The sequence below is a fragment of the Mus musculus genome, chromosome 12, assembly GCF_000001635.26.
Source record: "Mus musculus strain C57BL/6J chromosome 12, GRCm38.p6 C57BL/6J".
In the NCBI taxonomy this organism is placed as follows: domain Eukaryota; kingdom Metazoa; phylum Chordata; class Mammalia; order Rodentia; family Muridae; genus Mus; species Mus musculus.
In genome coordinates, this window is record NC_000078.6 from 101,074,417 (window position 1) to 101,094,823 (window position 20,407).

General features: G+C 44.0%; 1 protein-coding gene and 1 long non-coding RNA gene across 10 annotated transcripts in view; one reads left to right on the forward strand and one right to left on the reverse strand.

Moving 5' to 3' along the window:
* The window catches only part of Ppp4r3a (protein phosphatase 4 regulatory subunit 3A), a 44,329-nt gene extending 35,008 nt beyond the window's left edge, over nt 1–9,321 (reverse strand). For 2 of the 6 annotated variants that reach the window (NM_211355.2, NM_001160214.1), the window contains exon 1: nt 8,313–9,286. In NM_211355.2, coding sequence (NP_997594.1) covers nt 8,313–8,454 — 142 coding nt within the window. In that variant the 5' untranslated portion in view covers nt 8,455–9,286. Of the gene's footprint in view, nt 1–8,312 lie in introns of all 6 variants that reach the window. The other 4 variants (XR_001780474.2, XR_003950076.1, XM_017315173.1 and 1 more) reach the window with 4 other exon arrangements.
* On the forward strand, nt 8,035–14,511 carry D130020L05Rik (RIKEN cDNA D130020L05 gene). 4 transcript variants are annotated; one of them, NR_038047.1, is made up of 4 exons: nt 8,035–9,609; nt 9,868–10,083; nt 11,772–11,936; nt 13,626–14,511. It is a non-coding gene; the product is annotated as an RIKEN cDNA D130020L05 gene (long non-coding RNA). The 4 variants fall into 4 exon arrangements; NR_038048.1 differs by lacking the exon at nt 11,772–11,936; NR_038050.1 differs by lacking the exon at nt 11,772–11,936 and having other exon boundaries at nt 8,035–10,083.
* Nucleotides 14,512–20,407: the final 5,896 nt, after the last annotated feature.

Genomic DNA, 20,407 nt, shown 5'->3' on the forward strand with positions numbered 1-20,407 from the left:
CAAAGGTATTCAAAGCAAAATCTTAAGAAATGTTACCAAAAGGGTACTGCATAAATAGAATATTGTGCTGCTTTTATGAGGTTTGTATAACCTCACACAGATAACCAAATTATATCAATATACCAATAACAGATGACCAACATGGTTCCTCCTATAAAATAAAATAGGAAGTGTTTTTCTTGTGATTTGTTGCTATAGCCACTTAGATGGGTTTGGGATGAGTGAGGATTGCTAGTTATTAAGGAATGTATCACAGTCTCAGAGAACTCTTTACTAATTGGCACACATACGTAAAAAATAAAAAAAATTTTTTCAGGCTGGAGAGATGGTATTAACTGCTCTTACAGAGGTTCTGAGTTCAATCCTCAGCAACCAACCATATGGTGGCTCATAACTATCTGTAATGGAATCTGATGCCTTCTCCCGCCGGTGTGTGTGAAGATAGCTATACTGTACTCATATACATAAAATAAATACATCTTTAAAAAACAAACTAACTTTTTTCTTAAGGTCCAGCAAACTCCAAGCCTGACAATCTGAGTTAGATCCCTGGGGCTCACATAATGGAAGAAAGAACAGACTCTTGTGAGTTGCCCAATCTCTTCCTGAGCCTGTGTGTGCATGTGCGTAAGCACTGAGATAGTCTGGCTCTAGAGTTCATAGTTTTAACCATGGTGTTTCATGCTCTCTTCAGTGCTATTTTCTTCATTTTTGTTCAGTGTTTTTATAATACAGACTTGATAACAGAATTCAAGAAAAATTTAAGAAAAATCAAACCCAGGCTGGTGACAACAGGCTAGTTGGAGGCCGAGCAGAAAGAGGGCAGATTCAAGGCCCATGAGAGTAAGTAAAAGAAACTCATCTTGAAATAGAAAGTAAAAATGGGCTGGGGAGTTGGCTCAGCAGTTAAGAGCATGCACTGCCTCTACAGAGGACCAGAGTTGATTTCCAGCATACACACCCCAAGATTCACAACTACTTGTACTTCCAGCTCCAGTGGATATGATTCTTATGGCACTAGAATTAATTTGCACATAACTAAAATAAATCTTGAACTGGGGGAAGACAAGCAAAATAGAAGGCTATTGTTGTATAGCTCAACAATACTGTGCTTGTCTGTACTTTGCAAGCCCTAAGTTCAATCCCTGGTAACCTCAAAAAAACTGGAACTGCAAAACAAAACACCACGTGCCCCCCACCCCCACCTAGATTTCTTGTTAAGTGTGGAAGGGAAAACCCTCATTGAAAAAACTATTCAAAGATTCAAAACATTAAAACTTGTGGTTAGGAAGCCAGTGTTGCCAGGCAGTGATGGCATACACCTTTAATCCCAGCACTTGGGAAGCAGAGGCAGGCGGTCTACAGAGTTTTCCAGGACAGCCAGGGCTACACAGAGAAACCTTGTCTCGAAAAAAACAAAAAGAAAAAAAAAGAAAAGAAGGACTCCCCCCCCCCAAAAACCCAAAAAGGAAACCAATGTTATGGGAATTCACTATAAGTTATGTGAAGGGCCTATCCCAATATTTAGTATACCACCAGCACTTAATAACTTAGATTTTAAACTGACAGTCATTTGCAATATGAAGTTGAGCTTTAACAACGGTGATCCAGCACAACATTACAAGCATAAGGTTCGCCGGGCGGTGGTGGCGCATGCCTTTAATCCCAGCACTCGGGAGGCAGAGGCAGGTGGATTTCTGAGTTCGAGGCCAGCCTGGTCTACAGAGTGAGTTCCAGAACAGCCAGGACTATACAGAGAAACCCTGTCTCGAAAAAACCAAAAAAAAAAAAAAAAAAAAAAAGCATAAGGTTCATGATATTGCTTGTTTAGTCAACATTCCATGCAAACTGTCATCACTTCTAAACTTCTAGTACACACATACTTAGCTTTATAGGTATACTTTATATGGATCTCATCATATCCTTCCACAAAAGAAGCTGGGTTAGTATGAGAATTCTTGGCTAGGGATGGTGTAGTTCAGTAGAACACCTGCCTAACATGTACAAGGCACTGGCTTCAAACCCTGTGCTGAGGGTTGGGGTAAGCTGAAAACTTGAGAGTTGTAATTTTTCCAACTCTATCTTCATCATTAACCCAATTAGATTCAAGTGGTACATGAATGTTGTGTTTTGGTCCTGTTTTAGTTGCAACATGAATACAGATAGCTCTGCCCCCATAACTTCACTCAACTCCACGGAACACAACTTTCCCAGAATATTGCCACCACCAGCATCACAGCTTCATAAGTGCGAACAAAGCACCACCAAAAACCACGTTAATGGCCAGTGTTATGGTCCAAGTCTACAAATCTAGCATACAGAAAAACAGAGGGAAAAGAAGCTAGATTGAGGTCAGCCTGGGGTACACAACAAAGACTCTGGCTTTAAAACAACCAGAAGCAGGGGCTCAAGGGTTAAGAGCACTGGCTGATCTTCTAGAGGACCCAGGTTGATCACCAGCACACACATGGTGCCTGCCAATTGTCTGTAGCACCACTGACCTTTTCTAGCTTCTCTTTGCACGTGGCAGCACAAAAAACTATGCAGGCAAAACATCCATACACAAAAAGTTATTAACATGAAAAAATGTATTATGGGGGCTAAAGAAAAGGATCAGTGGTTATGAGTACCCCCACCTTAAAACTTTTTAAAAAAATTTAGATAGATGGGTGTTTTGCTATGTTTGTCTGTGCACCTGGTGTCCAGAGGCCAGAAGGTGGCACTGGATCCCCTGAAACTGGAGTTGTAAATGGTTGTTAGCCATCATGTGGGTGCTAGGAATCTTTTCTAGGTCCTCTGAAAGAGCAGCCAATGCTCTTAATGTTTGAGGCATCTCTCTAGTCCATTGTTTGCTGCCCCCCCCCCCCCAGATCACTGGTTGTCAACCTGTGGGCCTCACTCATGTGGGGGTCATATGCAGATATCCTGCATATCAGGTATACATTATAACTAACAAAATTATGAAGTAGCAACAAAGTAATTTTATGGTGGGGGGAGGGGCACTACAACAGGAGAAACTGTTTTAGAGTTGCAGCATTGGGAAGGTTAAGACTGGCCTCAGATGATCCATATTTGATCAAAACTGGCTCATACCTTTGAATGCTTGAGTCCCCAGTTAGTGGAACTGTTAAAGGATTAGAAGGTGTGGTCTTATTTATTGGAGGTGTTAACGAGAGCAGGCTCTTAATTTTCAAAAGACACATCCACCATTCCTAGTGTGTTCTCTGCCTCCTGCTTGTGGATCAACATGTCTTCACTCTGCCATCATAGACTAACACTCTGGAACCATAAGCACAAGTAAGCTCTGTCTAAGTTGTCTTGGTCATGGAGTTTTATCACAGCAATTTCAAAGTAACTAAGACAGTCTGGGATGTCAAACAAGAAAATTAACACATCACAAAAGCTTAGTCCATGGCTGGAGAGATGGTTAAGATCACTGGCTATTCTTCCAGAGGTCCTAAATTTAATTCCCAGCAACCACATGGTAGCTCACAACCATAATGGGGTTGGATGTCCTTTTCTGATATGCAGGTGTATATGCACATACAGCACTTATACATTAAATACATACATACATACATACATACATACATACATACTTACTCCAGGGTGAGAAATAAGGTGGTTCAGCAGGGAAAGGCACTTAGCTCCAAGCCTAACAACCTGAGTCTATTGCTAGGACCACACAGTGGAAGGAGAGAATCTATTGCCCAATCTTATCTCTGACCAGCAAGCACATTACACACCACTGTGAAGTCAGAGGACATAACACAAATTCCAGGGGTGGGATGTACTGCACCTGCCTAGCATGTACAGACCTGGGCTCAAACCACTGTATTTCAAAAAGTTAGAAATTAAGTGTCTTGTCAAGTCAGGTGGTGGTGCACATCTTTAGTCCCAATATCCAGGAGGTAGATGCAGGTGGATGTCAGAGTTTAAGGACAGCTTTGTGTTTCAAAATTTAATATGTAGCCCTAGTACTTTGATTATACATTATGTACTTCCAGACTGCTAAATTTTCAAATAATAATCTGAATAACTCAGATTCATGGAGAAAAGGAGGAAAATATTACCATACTCAATGTCTTTGAAAGACTTTTTTTCCAGGGGGCAGGGGAAACAATTACTAGAGGTCAAACCCACTCACAATAACTTTTTAAGTTTCCTTTTCTTCTCTTTTGAGAAAGGGTCTTTCATGAAGCTTAAGCTAGTCTAGAACTAGAGATACTTCTGCTTCAAGCTCCCCAAACATTCTGTTTACCAGAAAGACTATAAATTTATGCCATTTAATTTTCTACTGGACAATAACCCATTTTATGGGAAAAACAAATACTTCCCATTTTCCCAGGCATGATGGCAGACACTTACATCTGTAGACCCTGTCCTTGGGAGATGAAGGTAGGAGGATAGGAATTCAAGACCAGTCTTGGCTACATGAGACCCTGCAGCTCTTGTAGTGGACTGGGGTTCAGTTTTCAGAACCCACATGGTAGCTCATGACAGTGTAATTCCAGGTCTAAGGGTCTTCTGACCTTCAACAGAACCAGAACATACATGCAAACACACACACACACACACACACACACACACACATAAGTATAATTTTTCAAAAAAAAAAAAAAGCCTACATTGTCCTCAATGGAGGGGAAAAAAAAAGAATTCTCAATTATATGTAACAAAATAGAGAGCAGCACAATATTGGGTGATCCAAACTAGTAGGAGACACCATAACTAGTAGGAGCAGCCAGGCACAATCCTGGCTGAACGTATGGGTAAATTGGTGCTTGTCCACCTTATAAAAGCCTAGGGTTTGACCCCTACTACCACATAAAGCATGATGGTGCAACATAAGTAATCTTAACAAGAGAAAATGGAGGCAGGATCAGAAACTGAAGTTCAACCTCACTATATAACCAAGTTCAAGAAACCAGCCTAGGATACATGAAAATTTGCCTCTAACAAAATTTAAGTCTGTAAAACTTAATTTTGTTTTCTTTGAAATAATCCTTGAGGTCAAGAATAAAACAGCGCCGGGCAGTGGTGGCGCACGCCTTTAATCCCAGCACTTGGGAGGCAGAGGCAGGTGGTTTTCTGAGTTCGAGGCCAGCCTGGTCTACAGAGTGAGTTCCAGGACAGCCAGGGCTATAAAGAGAAACCCTGTCTCGAAAAACCAAAAAAAAAAAAAAAAAAAAAAGAATAAAACAGCATTACAGAGACCAAAGCATAAATCCACTGTAAGTAGCTGTAAGTGCTTCCAGTTGTAGGCTAGATTTCCCACTAAAATAACAGATCACCACCCCAGGCTGAACTTGTACTAACCTACAATTAGCACCTCAGGCTCGAAATTACCTATAAGACATGGCTAATTATATTACCTAAATTTGAGAATGGTTTTAAGAATTATGTCTGTAAATACAAATGAATTGCTTAAAGAGGCCCTGACACACACATAGGAGGTACTCAATAAACTTAAACTATTACTAATCTTACTTGGAATTTATCTGTTAAGGAGGAAAAATGGCTTTAGTAATAAAACTATAGATTTCTTCACAAGTATCCTACACCTTTTCTAAGTCCATTTTTTTCTTTCTTTTTAAAAAAGATTTATTTATTATTATATGTAAGTACACTGTAGCTGTCTTCAGACACACCAGAAGAGGGCGTCAGATCTCATTATGGATGGTTGTAAGCCACCATGTGGTTGCTGGGATTTGAACTCAGGACCTTCGGAAAAGCAGTCAATGCTCTTAACCGCTGAGCCATCTCTCCAGCCCCTTTTTTCTTTCTTGTTTAGTGAAAATGTTTTACTATGTAATCCCTGAATTTGAGATTCTCCTAACTTGTGTTCTCAGTGGTGGAATTAGGAGTAAGGTACCACACCCAGGTTAAATCCATTCTTCAAAATTACCTTTCCACATAACACAAATATAAAGGGGTAGTTCAGTAATTATGTTTAACTCTTTTCCCTCCTGGGGCGGGGGTGGGGGGGTGCGGGGAGAGGAATTACCTGTTCTAATAAATTAGAATTTCAAAATTCCAAATGGAAGAAAGGGGCTTAGAGGCTATTTCCTAAGTGATAAAATATAAAAGGGTATAAAACACCAGACTTTTGTTGTATAGCCCTGGGTGTCCTGGAACTTTGTAGACAGGCTGGCTTCAAACTCAGAAATCCGCCTGCCTCTGCCTCCCAAGTGCTGGGATTAAAAGCGTGCGCCACCACCACCCAGAAAGTCTACATGCTTATCCTGTCTAAAGGCCTTTGTAAAACTGGCTGGCTGTGGTAGTTCACTGCAGTAATCCAACACTCAGGGGCTCAGGTAGGAGAATCGCTTTGAGTTGCAGACCAGCCATAGCTAGATAATGGCTCCAAAACAAAACAGGTTGGATGTAGTAGTACACCTATGATCCCAGGCATTGGGAAGATAGGGACAAGAGGATCGTGAACTTCCATATTTTGGGCTACACACAATGTTTGATTCTAGTCTGGTACTACAGGAGACTCTTTCCAAAAAACCAGAAGGATCTTTGCATAATCAAATAAAGCACACTGGTGTGAGTATGGTTACATGTATTAGTTCTGAAATTCAAGCTTACATCTAGTTAAATCTCACAATTACATTGGGTCTTAGAGGCAGTTCAGTGGTAGAGCACTGCCTAGCATGCTCAAGTCCCTGTGTGGATTCCATTCCCAGTTAGCCCATCCTCACAATAAGCTTAACCCTGAAACCCACACTTCCACTTTACTGTAAGGAAAGTTTCCACATGTACAAACATGCAGAGGTGATTACGTGACTGTCACAAACACATTTAACTTGTATATTAGCAGCCAAATAAGAACCCAGCTCTGAAAATATACCTGTTGTAATCAGAAAAAAATTTTCAGACCAAGTCTTACTATGTAACTGCAGCTGATCTAGGACTCTATGTAGACCCAGGCTGGCCTCCAAGTCACCAGAAACTGCCTGCCTTTCATGTTAGAAAGTAACTTTTTACCAGTGGTAACTTATTTGGGGTAATCTTTATAATTATACTCCAAGTTAACCATTCTTCAATTCAAATCAATGTTTCTACAGTCTTCAACCACAGACAGGAAAATCTTGGTTTTTGTGGAATGAGTTCTGAGTCTAGTCCAAAAAAGAGGGGAAAAAAAAAAATCTTTGAAATAAATTTGCAATATTTCAGACATGAAACAGCTACAAATAGTTCTCAACTGTAAAACTGCAAATTAATGCAACAAGGTAACTATACTTCTGCTCCAAAAACAATTTGAAGTTTTGGCCAATATGTATTTTCTTCCAAGAGTGAAATTCAGAGAATGCAAACCCTTAAGAAAGGAATATTTTAAAACGTGAAACCGTTATTTCAAACAACCTTATCTTTGAACACTGAAGACTGTTTCAATAGACTTGAGGTGAAAGCAGAAGGACTTGTTCAAGTGTTAAAAGATACCTCTCCCCACCAGCCAACTCAACCAACTAAGGACCATACGCTTAAACAATCAGAAAAGCTTGCAATAAAATGTTCCAAAGGTTCACGAGTTCCCACAGAAGACCTACAAAGTCTTTCTTTCTTAGCCAGGTGTGGCAGCACTTTAATCCCAGCACTGGAGAGGCAGAGGAAGGCAAGCTTTGAGTTCAAGGCTAGCCTGGTCTATAGAGCAAGCTCCAGGATAGTTGGGCTACATACTGAAACCCTGTCTCAAAATACAAAACAATAACAACAATAATAATCATCTCCCTTTCTTGTGAAAAAGACAACCAACCCCGGTCAAGACATGTGTGTCCTCGAAAGCCAAAGCAGCATTTTCTCTGTCTGGTGGAACTGCCAGATTTATAGACCTTATTGCAGACCCTAAAATCTGAAAGATATGGTGGAAAAGGTTTAAAACAACAACAATCCCACCAGAACAGAACTTTCTCAAAGTGTGCAACAGCTATGAACTTTACGAGCGCCAAGCAAGGTTTTATGCCTGCTTTACAGATTGGTGAACTAAGGGGTGTGTGTGTGTGGGGGGGGGGGGAGCAGATCGTTTCCGTTAAATGCCTTTCTCAAGGTCACGACGGTGCAAAAACCACCGGGGAAAGAGGATCTCAGGTCTCCGACCTTTCTGCACTGGAAAGGCAGCACGGCGCAACGTGCTCCGCTCTGCTCGAAATCCCAACGCCACAAGGTTTTCGGGTTAAGGATGGACACCCCGAATGCTCTCCACCGAGCTCCACCGGACTTGGGTACCCCGTGGCGTTCCCGTCCGCACTCCCGCCGTCCCAGTCCGAGCGCCACTGCTCTGAGAGGGGCCAGTGAGGGTCACTTACCGTCGCTCTCCGCCCTGACGAGCAGGGACATGCCCTTCAGCCTCTCCACGTAGCCGGAGGACACATGGCCAGTACCCCGGTCGTCCCACTGCCGGTCCTCGTTGAGCGTGTAGACCTTCACCCGCCGTCGGGTGTCGGTCATCGTGCCGGCCGGGGGCCCCGCCCGAGTGGCCCAGGGACAGTGTCCAGAAAAGGCGGGCGGCCGCAAACGGGGAACTCCGGGACCTCAGTGCCACCGCTGGCCGCCGCGGAGCTGCGCCGCCGCTCGCATGGCCCGCTCCCGGGTCCGAGCCCCGGGCCGCCGCCTTCTCTCGTCTCCTTCTCCCCGGCGCTATTGTCCAGGCCGAGCGAGCGCGGCCGCCCAGCAGCCCCGACAGGGAACGCGCAGCACTACGCAGCCTACCGGCCCGCCGTTCCAACGAGGTGCGGCTCGGTTCACAGACCCGCTCCGGCCTCCACCATGACCTCCGCAGAGCCGCTTTCCCGCGCCGCCGCCTCCTCAGGCCGCCGCCGCCATGTTTTCCTCCCTTGTACCTGGCCCAGCCGCTGCAGCAGGAAGCCCCGCTCCGCTCCTCCCGCTTAAAGCATCCGAAGCCGGTGAGGTAGCACTTCCCGGGAGACTCCGAACGCCTCTGGCCACCCGAGAACCCCTGGCTCTTCTTAGAAGCCGCCTTCCCTACTCCGCCGCCTCTTCCGTCTTCCTCACAGAGCCAAAGCCGCCGCCATCTTGGCTCGCCCCTCAAAAGCGGCGCGCGGGGCCACCTAGGCAGTAGCGGCAGGGGCGGCCCGCAAGCCCCACCACTTAAAGCGACAAGACGGGAGCCGGCAGCTTCGCTCCGGCCGAGGCCTTGCACCGAGGCGGGCGCGGAGCTGCGGGGGTGGCGGGAGCGGAGGAGGCGGGACGCGAGTCGCGCCGGTGACGGACCGGGACTCCCTCGCGCTGCCCTGCGCGTACTGTCGTGCAAGCGCGGGCTGCGTGTGCGTCCGTCGCACTTTGAATTCGTCATCACCTCGGCTCCGGGCGGGGAAGGGGTGTGGAGTCTGTTGGCGGCTTCTGGAGCCAGACTGGACTCTGATCCCGGAGCTCGTCCTTTCCCGTGCGAGCCTTCTCCGGACGCTTTAGGGAGGACCTTTGCAGTCGGCCCTGGGGGCGCGGGCTGCTGGCGTCCTCCTCGTCCTCCCCCCGCCCTCCTCCTCCTCCTCCTCTTCTTCCCTTGGCCTGAAATAGAGAAGTTTCTGAGAGAGGACCGTTTGGACCGCGAGGTTGGCGGGATGCAGTGAGGCACGCAATGGCCGGGCAAGTCTAAAACCCTCGACGCGGTGTTCACGCGTGGCACTGCTCCCCGGGATCATTCTGAGCACTCACCTCACAATAATCAGCGGTTATCTCCCTTTCTCTGTCGGTTATCAAAGCTGATCGTCTGTAGCCCTAGGCTGGTTTGTTTGTTTTTTTAAACAAAATAACAAAACACATCTTGAAGGGCTTGCAAAGATAAATGCCGTACTGTATGAATAAGATGAAATTCTTTGTTTTTTTGTTTTTTTTGAAACACAGCCTCACAATGTTGCTCTGACTGGCTGAAGCAACGTATGCGAGAAGCTGGGATCTTTCTTAACCCACACCAGAGACAAGTGCTCGCAAAGACATACCTGAAATCATTCACCAACAAAACTCGGAAGCATGTAAAAACAAAGCAGTTGCTGTTTCTAAATACCAGAATGCAATCCTTTCAAGCATCTAGATGGAGCCCATGAGCTCCAAGCAGAGCAGGTTAGCAGTATGGCCCTCTATGCTGATTATTTTATAGCAATGCTTCTAACCTTCCTAAAATGCTCTGACTCTTTTATAACACAGTTTCTCTTGTTGTGGTGACCCCTCCCTCACTATAAAATCATTTTGTTGCTACTTCGTAACTGTAATATGCAGGATATCTGCTGTGTCCCGTGTTTGACCGCCAAGGGATCGAGACCCACATGTTGAGAACCACCTTTTTAAAGGCCCTTGGAGACTGACTAGCAGAGCTTACACAGTGAATAGTTTCTTATCTGCCTTGACTCTTTACCCATCAAAGAAGAAACTGTTGCTTTCATCCCTCTGAAACTGTTTTGCTGGAGTACAGAACCCAATAGAACACACCTAGCCAGTCTCAGTATTTTGTCTCCTGGCTTATTCTGATGATGGAAATCATTTACAAACTATTTTGTGTCTTCCAGAGCTTTCCTAAATTGCTATGATCCGGGTCTTCCTCTCCTCTATAAAGTGTCCTTTAGAGACTTTGAATCAGGGTACACCAGGATTTGTACTTCTCAGAATTTCAGAATTGCCAGCTTGTGTTTGGGAACAAGTACTGTGAGGAAATAATTTATTTGGCGTATACTTCTAGGTCACAGTCCATTGCTGAGGGAAATCAGGGCAGGAACTCAAAGCAGGAGCCTGAAGCAGAAACCATGGAGGAATGTTGCCTGTTGGCTTGCTCCCCTCATACTTAGTTTTTTTTTATAAAGTCCAGGACAACCTTACTCAGGGAATATTGCCACCTGCCATGGGCTGGGTGCTCCTACGTCAACTAACAAGCCCCCCCCCCCCCAGACATCCCCAATATCCCCACAGGGCAGTGACCTTAGCAGCTCCTCAACCAAATGTTTTCTCTCAGATGACACCAGGCTGTGTCAATTTGACAAAGCAAAGCAGGGCACATGGGATCTGTTTAGTTAGAGGAATGTGAAGCAATCTTGCCTTCTCTCCCAGTGCACACAACCAACCCTAGATTATTTGCAGACCAGAAGTTCACCTGTGGGGCGAAAAGCAAAGTTCCAGAAGCAGACTGCAGCTTGGTGGCTCGCCACATTTTGTTCTTTTTATTCACAACTTTCTTGCCATCAAGAGATAACTTTTGCCGGACGGTGGTGGCGCACGCCTTTAGTCCCAGCACTCAGGAGGCAGAGGCAGGCAGATTTCTGAGTTCGAGGCCAGCCTGGTCTAGAGAGTGAGTTCCAGGACACAGAGAAGCCCTGTCTCGGAGAGAGAGAGAGAGAGAGAGAGAGAGAGAGAGGAGAGAGGAGAGAGAGAGAGAGAGAGGAGAGAGAGAGAGGAGAGAGAGAGAGAGAGGAGAGAGAGAGAAAAGGGAGAGAAGAGAGAGAGAGAGAGAGAGAACTTTTATCAGAGCAATTTAAAGAGCCTATCTGCTAATGTATTGGATATACACAAGAACATGGGAACATATTGTTCAGTTTATTGAATAAAATGAGCAACTGTTAATTGACATATACCATAGATCATTAACTTTATTTTCTGAATATAGTATCTTTTTTCTGTCTTCATTTTTTAAATATGATGCTGGGGTTCCAATGCAGGCCTTGTATGTACCTGACAAGCACTGTACTGCTGAGCTTCATCTGCACTGTTAAATCCTGTTTCCTTTCCTCCTTCCTTTCTGCTCCCCTGCCCTTCCCTGACAGGTCTCATTATATACCCCAGGCTAGTGACCTAACTTTGAACTGATTCAGGCAACAGGAAACGCTAAACAATTCACTCTTCAGATCTAAAAACCTTAATATCTAATCCCAGCACTTCAGAGATGGAGGCAGGCAGATCTGAAGTGCAAGGTCATCTCTGGTTACATAGTAAGTTGGTCCCTGGGGGGGGCGGGGGAAGCAAATAAAGACGTTTGTATCTGCTCAAGTTCTGAGAAGGCCTTAATCAGAAAAAAATGCTCATATATCTGCCTTGCTCCTGTTAGGAGGCCTGGATCCTTTCAAGGTCACATCAAATCTCTACTTCCTTTTCTGTCTTGTACTTTATTAAGACCCCAATCCAGTTGCATTCATATTAACATCTCTGGTGTCCAAATGACAAGAGAACCTTTTGTTTTGAAGAATTACTTTGTGGTGGATTTTTTAAAAAATTATTATTGACAGAGAAAATAGCCTGTCTTGTTTGAGTATACAAGTGTCTGTGCACTCACTCCATTCTCTTCGCTGCTTTGAGACAGGATCCCATATATCCTAGGATGGGTCCAAATGCACTGTGTAGTCAAGAGTGACCTTGACTTCTCCTGGTCCTCCAGTCTCTACTTCCAAAGTACTAGTATTATAGGTGTGTGTACCACCACACCTGGCTTCTTTTCCACCTTTGATAATCCAAAGTGGCAAAGATGGTAGACATAAATGTATTGATTTAAAACAAAGAACAACAACAAAAACAAAATGTGGTCTTGCTATGTAGACCAAGCCATCCTCAAATCTCTATTTCCCTACCTCTGCCTCCTGAATGCAGTAGTGCACCATCACTGCACGATAGACCTTAAAAAAAAAAGCTATCTTTAATAGCCTACAGGTTGTGTCTTGGTTTTTGTAATTCCAAATACTCTTGCTAATTTGTATTTTGGGCTTATATGATGTCCCTTAAACAATGGGACATTTCAGTTCTATATCTGGTCACAGTGGCTAGGGTTGTACTTGACAAAAGTCAGGCCAATGTAGAGCTTATATTTTTCAGACTGAGGGAGAGGGATGGAGGTGTGCATATCATATGCACCCACGACTCCATCCTAAATGTAAATGAATATCTGCACCATTGAGAAGAAAGCAGACCATTCTGTGTGGGCTGAGTACTCTCCTATAGTCGAGCATTTCCTTCCTGAGTTCTGTTAATGAGATGGATTGCCCCTTTATATAAATGTAACTTTTATTTGCCTGTTGTAATTGCCATCTTGGAGGCTTATTGCTTCTGTCTGCTAACCTAGGCCTAGTCCTAGAAGCCTCTATCCCCTGCACAATCTAACCTAGGCCCAGAGTGTTTTCAGCCTCTGAGATGTGCTGAATAATCTCACCCCTTTTTAGTTCTTTCTGAGCTCTGGCTGGCGGTCAACTCAGCTGTTCTGGCTCACACTCCTCTCCAAGATAAGGGATTCAATTTGGCTTCTCTCAACTTCTGGCTGAATTGCTCTACTTGGGGCTTCATAGTAACTTTAGAAATCTGTTCTTAATCTTTTGGCTCCTTCTCATTTTCTAGCTTGTTCTGTCTTCACCTGTGTCTAGCTTGTTTTCTCTCTGCAAAACTGTCTCAGTAAAACTGCCCCTTCCTCTCCTCCCCTCCTCCAACCCCTGTACTGCTCTCTTTTCTCATGAGAGTTGGGTGTATCCTATTGTGTCAAATCTTTCTCTGCCATTCAATTAGACACCACTTTACCTTCACTGTTTGTGTAGTGTACTAAGGGTGAGTCTGAATTCCAGCCAGAGGGAATAAAGGTGATATGCCACGGGCTGAGCCACAGCGAAATTAAAAACAGCTTTTCTTTTTTTCTTTCACAGTAAATGACACAACCTCGGGGTTCGACGTGTGATAAGGTATCCTGTAACTACTCTTTGTACCGCTGGGATCTACCCTGCTTCACTGGATGACATGCAGCCTTTTCTCTTAGCAACTGCATGAATAAACATCCAAGAGAACTTGTTTGTTTGGTTTAGTTTTTTGAGACAAGGTTTCTCTGTATAGCCCTGGCTGCCCGGGAACTCACTCTGTAGACCAGGCTGGCCTCAAACTCAGAAATCTGCCTGCCTCTGCCTCCTGAGGGCTGGGATTAAAGGCGTGCGCCACCACACCCGGCGATAACTTTTTTTTTTTAAAGATTTATTTTTATGTGTATCAGTTTGTCTGCGTGTATGTATGTGCACTATGTGTAAGCCTGATGCTCTTGGAGGCCAGAAGAGGATGTTGGATCACCTGTTAACTGTGATTACAGGCAATTGGGAACTGCATGCGGATGATGAGAAGCAAGGCCTTGTCCTTTACAAGAGAAGCCTGTGGTTTAAACTGCTGAGCTGTCTTTCTAGTTCCAAATACCTAAGAGGAGTCTAAAGTCCTTCTCAAAGGACCTTGAGATATCTTTTTTTGCTTGTTTTTTCAAGACAGGGTTTCTCTGTGTAGCCCTGGCTATCCTGGAACTCACTCTGTAGACCAGGCTGGCCTCGAACTCAGAAATCCGCCTGCCTCTGCCTCCTGAGGGCTGGGATTAAAGGCGTGCGCCACCACTGCCTGGCCCTTGAGATATCTTAGTGAATGAGGAAAGGCACTTAAACTGCTAAACCCAACCAAGTGAATTTGATCCTTGAAACTCACATGATGGAAGGAGAGAACCAATCCCCTTACCTTGTTCTCTGACAGCTACACACCCCTCTCCCACAGAAATAAAATGTTAAAAAGAAGTGACTTTCAAGTTCTTTGACATTTTTCTAAGACTGTAAGACATTTTCCAAGGCCTCTAAAAATGGACTCTTTACTGGTTCTGATGGTGCATGCCTTTATTCCATGCCTTGGAGAGGCAGAGGCAGATGGATCTCTGTGAGTTTGAGATCCTGCCTTAAAAAAAGAAGAAAAGAAGAAGAAGAAGAAGAAGAAGAAGAAGAAGAAGGAGGAGGAAAAAAAAGGAGTCTTGGTTGCAGCAGGGAACCCAGGTTCTGTTGCCAGAACCTACTTTGGGCGACTCATTACCATCTGTATCTTTAGTCACAGGTGATCCAATCCTCTCTTCTGGCCTCTATCTTTTTTTTTTTTGTTTGTTTTGTTTTTTGTTTTTTCGAGACAGGGTTTCTCTGTGTAGCCCTGACTGTCCTGGAACTCACTTTGTAGACCAGGCTGGCCTCGAACTCAGAAATCCACCTGCCTCTGCCTCCCAAGTGCTGGGATTAAAGGCATGCGCCAGCACGCCCAGCTGGCCTCTATCTTTATGGGCATCTGCACTCAGATGATACATATATATTCATTCACACTCAGGCATACACACATAAAATAAATCTTTTTTTAAATGGAGTCTTGGGACCGAGGATGTAGCCCAGTTTATAGAATGTTTGCTTAACAGAAAGAAAACCCTGGATTCAGTCCCAGACACTGCTAAGACCAGGGATGGTAGAGAATGCCTGTAATCCCAGCACTTGGGAGTTGAAGGAAGAAAAGAACTGAAATTCAATATCATCCCTGGCTTCACAGCAAGTATGGGGCCAGTCTATACCATACAAGAACCTGCCTCAACAACACAATAGAGTCTCAAGACAGCTGAAGTGCTGGGAGACAGGCCTCCCAGCACTTTGAACACAGAGGCAGTGGAATTGTGAGTTTGTGGACATCAGGACTATATATAAATTTAAGGTCAGTTTGAGCTAAATAATAAGACTTCGTTCTCTGTAGTCCAGGCAGGCCTTGAACTTTTCAAAAATTTTCCCCTCAGACCATCAAACAAATTAAAACAAAAGTAACTACTCCTCCCTCCCCAAACTTGGGCTGATGCTAGCACTTGTTTGTCCCAGTAGAGTCAAGTAGGATTGACACTGTTGACATCAGAGACTAGGACAGAAGGGGCAAGTGGCTTTAGCCTGCTTCTCTCAGAATGCATTCTGTGGGGAAACCAGCCACTATGTGAGGATTCAACAAGTGCCCTGCCAGAAAGGCCACCTGTGGTTGCACAGGTGTAGGGAGCCCTGGCCGAGCTCCAGATGACAGCTATCAACAGCTGTCACCAAGTGTGTTTCATTGTAACTTCAGGAGAGGCCTCAGGTCAGGGACTGCCCAGCTAAGCCTTCCCCATTCCTGACCCATAAAGTCCAAAGCACAGTAAATCTGCCTGAGCACAGATTTTGGAAGTAATGGTACATCATAGCAATAGGAAGCAGACTGTTATCTGTATAGTTGAATCTATTTTCTTTTTTGTTGTTGTTATTGGTTTTGTTTTGTTTTAGTTTGTTTTCCAGAAAGGGTTTGTCTATGTAGCCCTGGCTGTCCTAGAACTCACTCTGTAGACCAGGCTGGCCTTGAACTCACAGAGATCCACTTGCTTCTGCCTCCTGAATGCTGGGATTAAAACTGCACCACTACCACCTGTTGAGTCTACTTTCAAGAGGGTAGAAATACATTTTGTCAGGACTGAATGAATAGGATCGAGATAGTTTGTGTTTTATTTTAAGGCCTGAGCATGCTAGATAATTACCTTGAGCAACATTCTCAGCTTTCCCTTTAAAGTGCCTGCTGAGAAAGCATGAGAAGTGGATTTCTGGTACCCACCTGAAAGATAAGTATAGTGGCTTATTCCTATGACCCCAGTGGCTAAGAGACCGAAGACAAGCAGATCCTTGAAGTCAGCTGGCCAGCCAATGTAGCCAGTTAGTGATATTGGGGCTCAGCTATTGACAGATTCCCCCAAAGTAAGGTAAAGTGATTGGAAAGAGTGCTTGCCCAAGTTCAGGTCTAAGCATCCAAATCGGGCAGATTACAAAGGTCTGGAAATCCAGCTCCAAGGGATTTGATGTCCTCTTCTTACTTTCTTGGGTATAATATGATGTACACACACTTACACACATGCATAAGATAAAACAACTAAGGTAGAGAGTTGAGGAAGTTATCTAACGTTGAGTTCTGGCAGCCATATGTATGCTACACACTTGCATGTACACATGCACATATACACATGGAAAAAAAACTTGCTGGTAATAGGTATAGTGCTTCTGTGCAGTGCATTTTCTTCCTTTGTTGGTAAAGGGGATTAAACCAAAGACCTTTCATGTGCTGGGTAAGCAATTTACCACTAAGCCACACTCCCAACCTTTTACTGGCTTATTTATTTCTTGATCTACAGTGTGTATCGTGTGTATGGGTGAATGAGGCAGAGTCTAGGCATGCCTGTGGAGTTTAGAAGACAACCTTCAGGGATGGTTCTGCCTTTCCATCATGAGTTCCAGGGATTAAATTTAGGTTATCTGCTTTATATAGCTTTTACTTGCTGAGTAATTTCACTTGCCATATTCCCAGTCTTTGCTTTTGTTGTTTGTATGTTTGTTTGTTTTTGAGAAAAGATTGCCCAAGGTTTGCATATACAAACCCAGATTATCATATACAAACTCATTGTATATGATAGGGTGACCTTAAATTTGTCACTCAGCTGCATAAACCTCCAAAGTACCAGAGTTACACACATGTACAACTGGGCCTGGCTAGGCATCTTAGTTAGGGTTTCCATTGCTATGAAGAGATGCCATGACCAAAGCATCTCTCATAAAGGCAAACATTTAATTGGGGCTGGCCTTCAGTTTCAGAGGTTTGGTCCATTATCATCAAGGCAGAAGGATGGTGGCATCAAGGCAAACATGGTGCTGGAGAAGGGGCTGAGAGTTCTACGTTTTGATTCGAAGGCAACCAGGAGTGACTGCCATCCTCGGGCAGCTAAGAGGAAGCTCTATTCCATAATGGGTGAAGCCTGAGCATAAGAACAGACCTCTAAAGCCCACCCCCACAGTGATGCTCTTTCTCCAACAAGGCCACAACTCCTAACAGTATCACTCGCTATGGGCCAAGCATATTCAATCCACCATATTCCACTCCCTGGCCCCCATAGGCTTGTTCCAACACATTAGTCTCTGGGGGGGGGCATACTTAATCATAGAATAATGCAAAAATACATTTAGTCCAACCTTAAGAATCGCCATAGTCTATTCACAATCTCATCAATGCTTAAAGGTCCAAAGTTCAAAGTCTCTTCTGAGATTCATGCAATCTCTTAGCTGTAATTCCCTATAAAACCAAAAACATAAAGCAGATCACTTCTTCCAACATCATGGCATAAGATATACATTACTGTTCCAAAATGTCATAGTGCAAAATTACCGCAGCAAAGCAAGACCAAAAAACCAGTTGGTTAGACTCTAAATTCAGAGTATCTATGTCCAATGTCAAAGCACTCTTTAGATCTCCAACTCCTTTTATACTTTCATGACTGGTGTTGGCAGATATGGAATTCTGCAGCAACAAACTTCATTCTCTTTCTCAGGTTGCACACCCGTTAGCAGCTTTCATTGGCAGGTGTCCCATGGATCTGGCATCTTGAACATCTTGGGGTATACAAAACAACTTCAACTTTACAGCTTCTTGTTCCAATGTCTGGGATCCATAAATGAACTTTTGAGATTCTTCAAAAGGCTTAGGTCACTTCTCTAGCTCTGCCCTCTGTAGCACTCTAAGCTCTGGTTGACTCCACTCCATTGCTACTGCTATTCTGAGTGGTCATCCCATGGTACTAGCATTGCCAATATGTTGGGATCTTCTGCTGCATGTAGGTTTTACCAATAGTGTCTCATAGGCTCCTTTCATGATGCCAAGCTTCAACTTCTTTGCATGACCCTTCAGTCCTGGGCTGTCAACTGCAACTGAGGCTGCATCTTCACCAATGGCCTTTCCTGGCTTCTTGAAGTGCCAAGCCTTATCTTCTCTCCGTGACTCCTTCATGCCTTCAAAACCAGTACTACCTGGGTGATTCTTACATATTACTAAGTCTATCTACAGCATGAGGTACAACCTTGGCTATCTCTGGAACACAGCTTCTTGGTGTTCTCAGAAAACACCTCCCAGAAGATTTCACATTTGTGATGCTGATCACCATTAATTTCTTAGTTCCAGTTAACAAGCATCATCAATCTTCCCAGTAGTTCCTTCTATTTTTGACTCTAAAGCCATAGCTAGCCCTGAGCACTAGCTCTGTACCTAGTCCCACAGCATCCAGAGGAAGCTCGACTCCCAGGTGCTCTAACATGTCCAGGATTATAGGTAGGAGGCCACAACATCTACCCCAACACCAGGAGTAACTGGGACCCTTGGGATTCAGGGACGCAGGAACCCCTGCCTGGCCAGTGGCACAGGTTTCTTCCAATCTGAGCCGGTGCCCTAGCTCCGCACCCAATCCCACAACACCCAGAGGAAGCTCAACTACAGATTCAATGCAATCCCCATCAAAATTCCAACTCAATTCTTCATAGAGTTAGAAAGAGCAATTTGCAAATTCATTTAGAATAAAAAACAAAACAAAACAAACAAACCCAGGATAGCAAAAAACTATTCTCAACAATAAAAGAACTTCTGGGAGAATCACCATCCCTGACCTCAAGCTGTATTACAGAGCAGTAGTGATAAAAAACGTATGATATTGTTACAGAGACAGGCAGGAAGATTAATGGAATAGAATTGAAGACTCAGAAACAAACCCACTCGCCTATGGTCACTTGATCTTTGACAAAGAAGCTAAAACCATCCAGTGGAAAAAAGAAAGCATTTTCAACAAATGTTTCTGGTTCAACTGGCAGTTTGCATGTAGAAGAATGCAAATCGACCCATTCTTATCTGATTGTACAAAGCACAAGTCCAAGTGGATCAAGGACCTCCACATAAAACCAGATAAACTGAAACTAATAGAAGAGAAAGTGGGGAAGAGTCTCAAACACATGGGCACAGGGGAAAATGTTCTGAACAGAACACCAATGGCTTATGCTCTAAGATCAACAATAGACAAATGGGATCTCATAAAATTGCAAAGCTTCTGTAAGGCAAAGGACACTGACAATAGGACAAAACGGCAATCAAGAAATTGGGAAAAGATCTTTACCAATGCTACATCCAATAGAAGGCTAATATCCAATATGTACAAAGAACTCAAGAAGTTAGACTCCAAAGAACCAAATAACTCTATTAAAAATGAGGTACCAAGGGGCTGGTGAGATGGCTCAGTGGGTAAGAGCACCCGATTGCTCTTCCGAAGGTCCTGAGTTCAAATCCCAGCAACCACATGGTGGCTCACAATCATCCGTAATGAGATCTGACTCCCTCTTCTGGAGTGTCTGAAGACAGCTACAGTGTACTTACATATAATAAATAAATAAATCTTTTAAAAAAATGAGATACAGAGCTAAACAAAGAATTTTTAACTGAGGAATATTGAATGGCCAAGAATCACCTAAAGAAACGTTCAACATCCTTAGGGAAATGCAAATCAAAAGAACCCGGGGATTCTACCTCACACCAGTCAGAATAGCTAGATCAAAAACTCAGGTGACAGCAGTTGCTGGTGGGGATGTGGAGAAAGAAGAATACTCCTCCATTATTAGTGGGATTGCAAGCTGGTACAACCACTCTGGAAATCAGTTTGGCAGCTCCTCAGAATATTGAACATAGTATTATCTGAGGACCCAGTTATACCACTCCTGGGCATATATCCAAAAGATGCTCCAACATACAACAAGGATACATGCTCCAGTATGTTTATAGCAGCTTTATTTTTAAT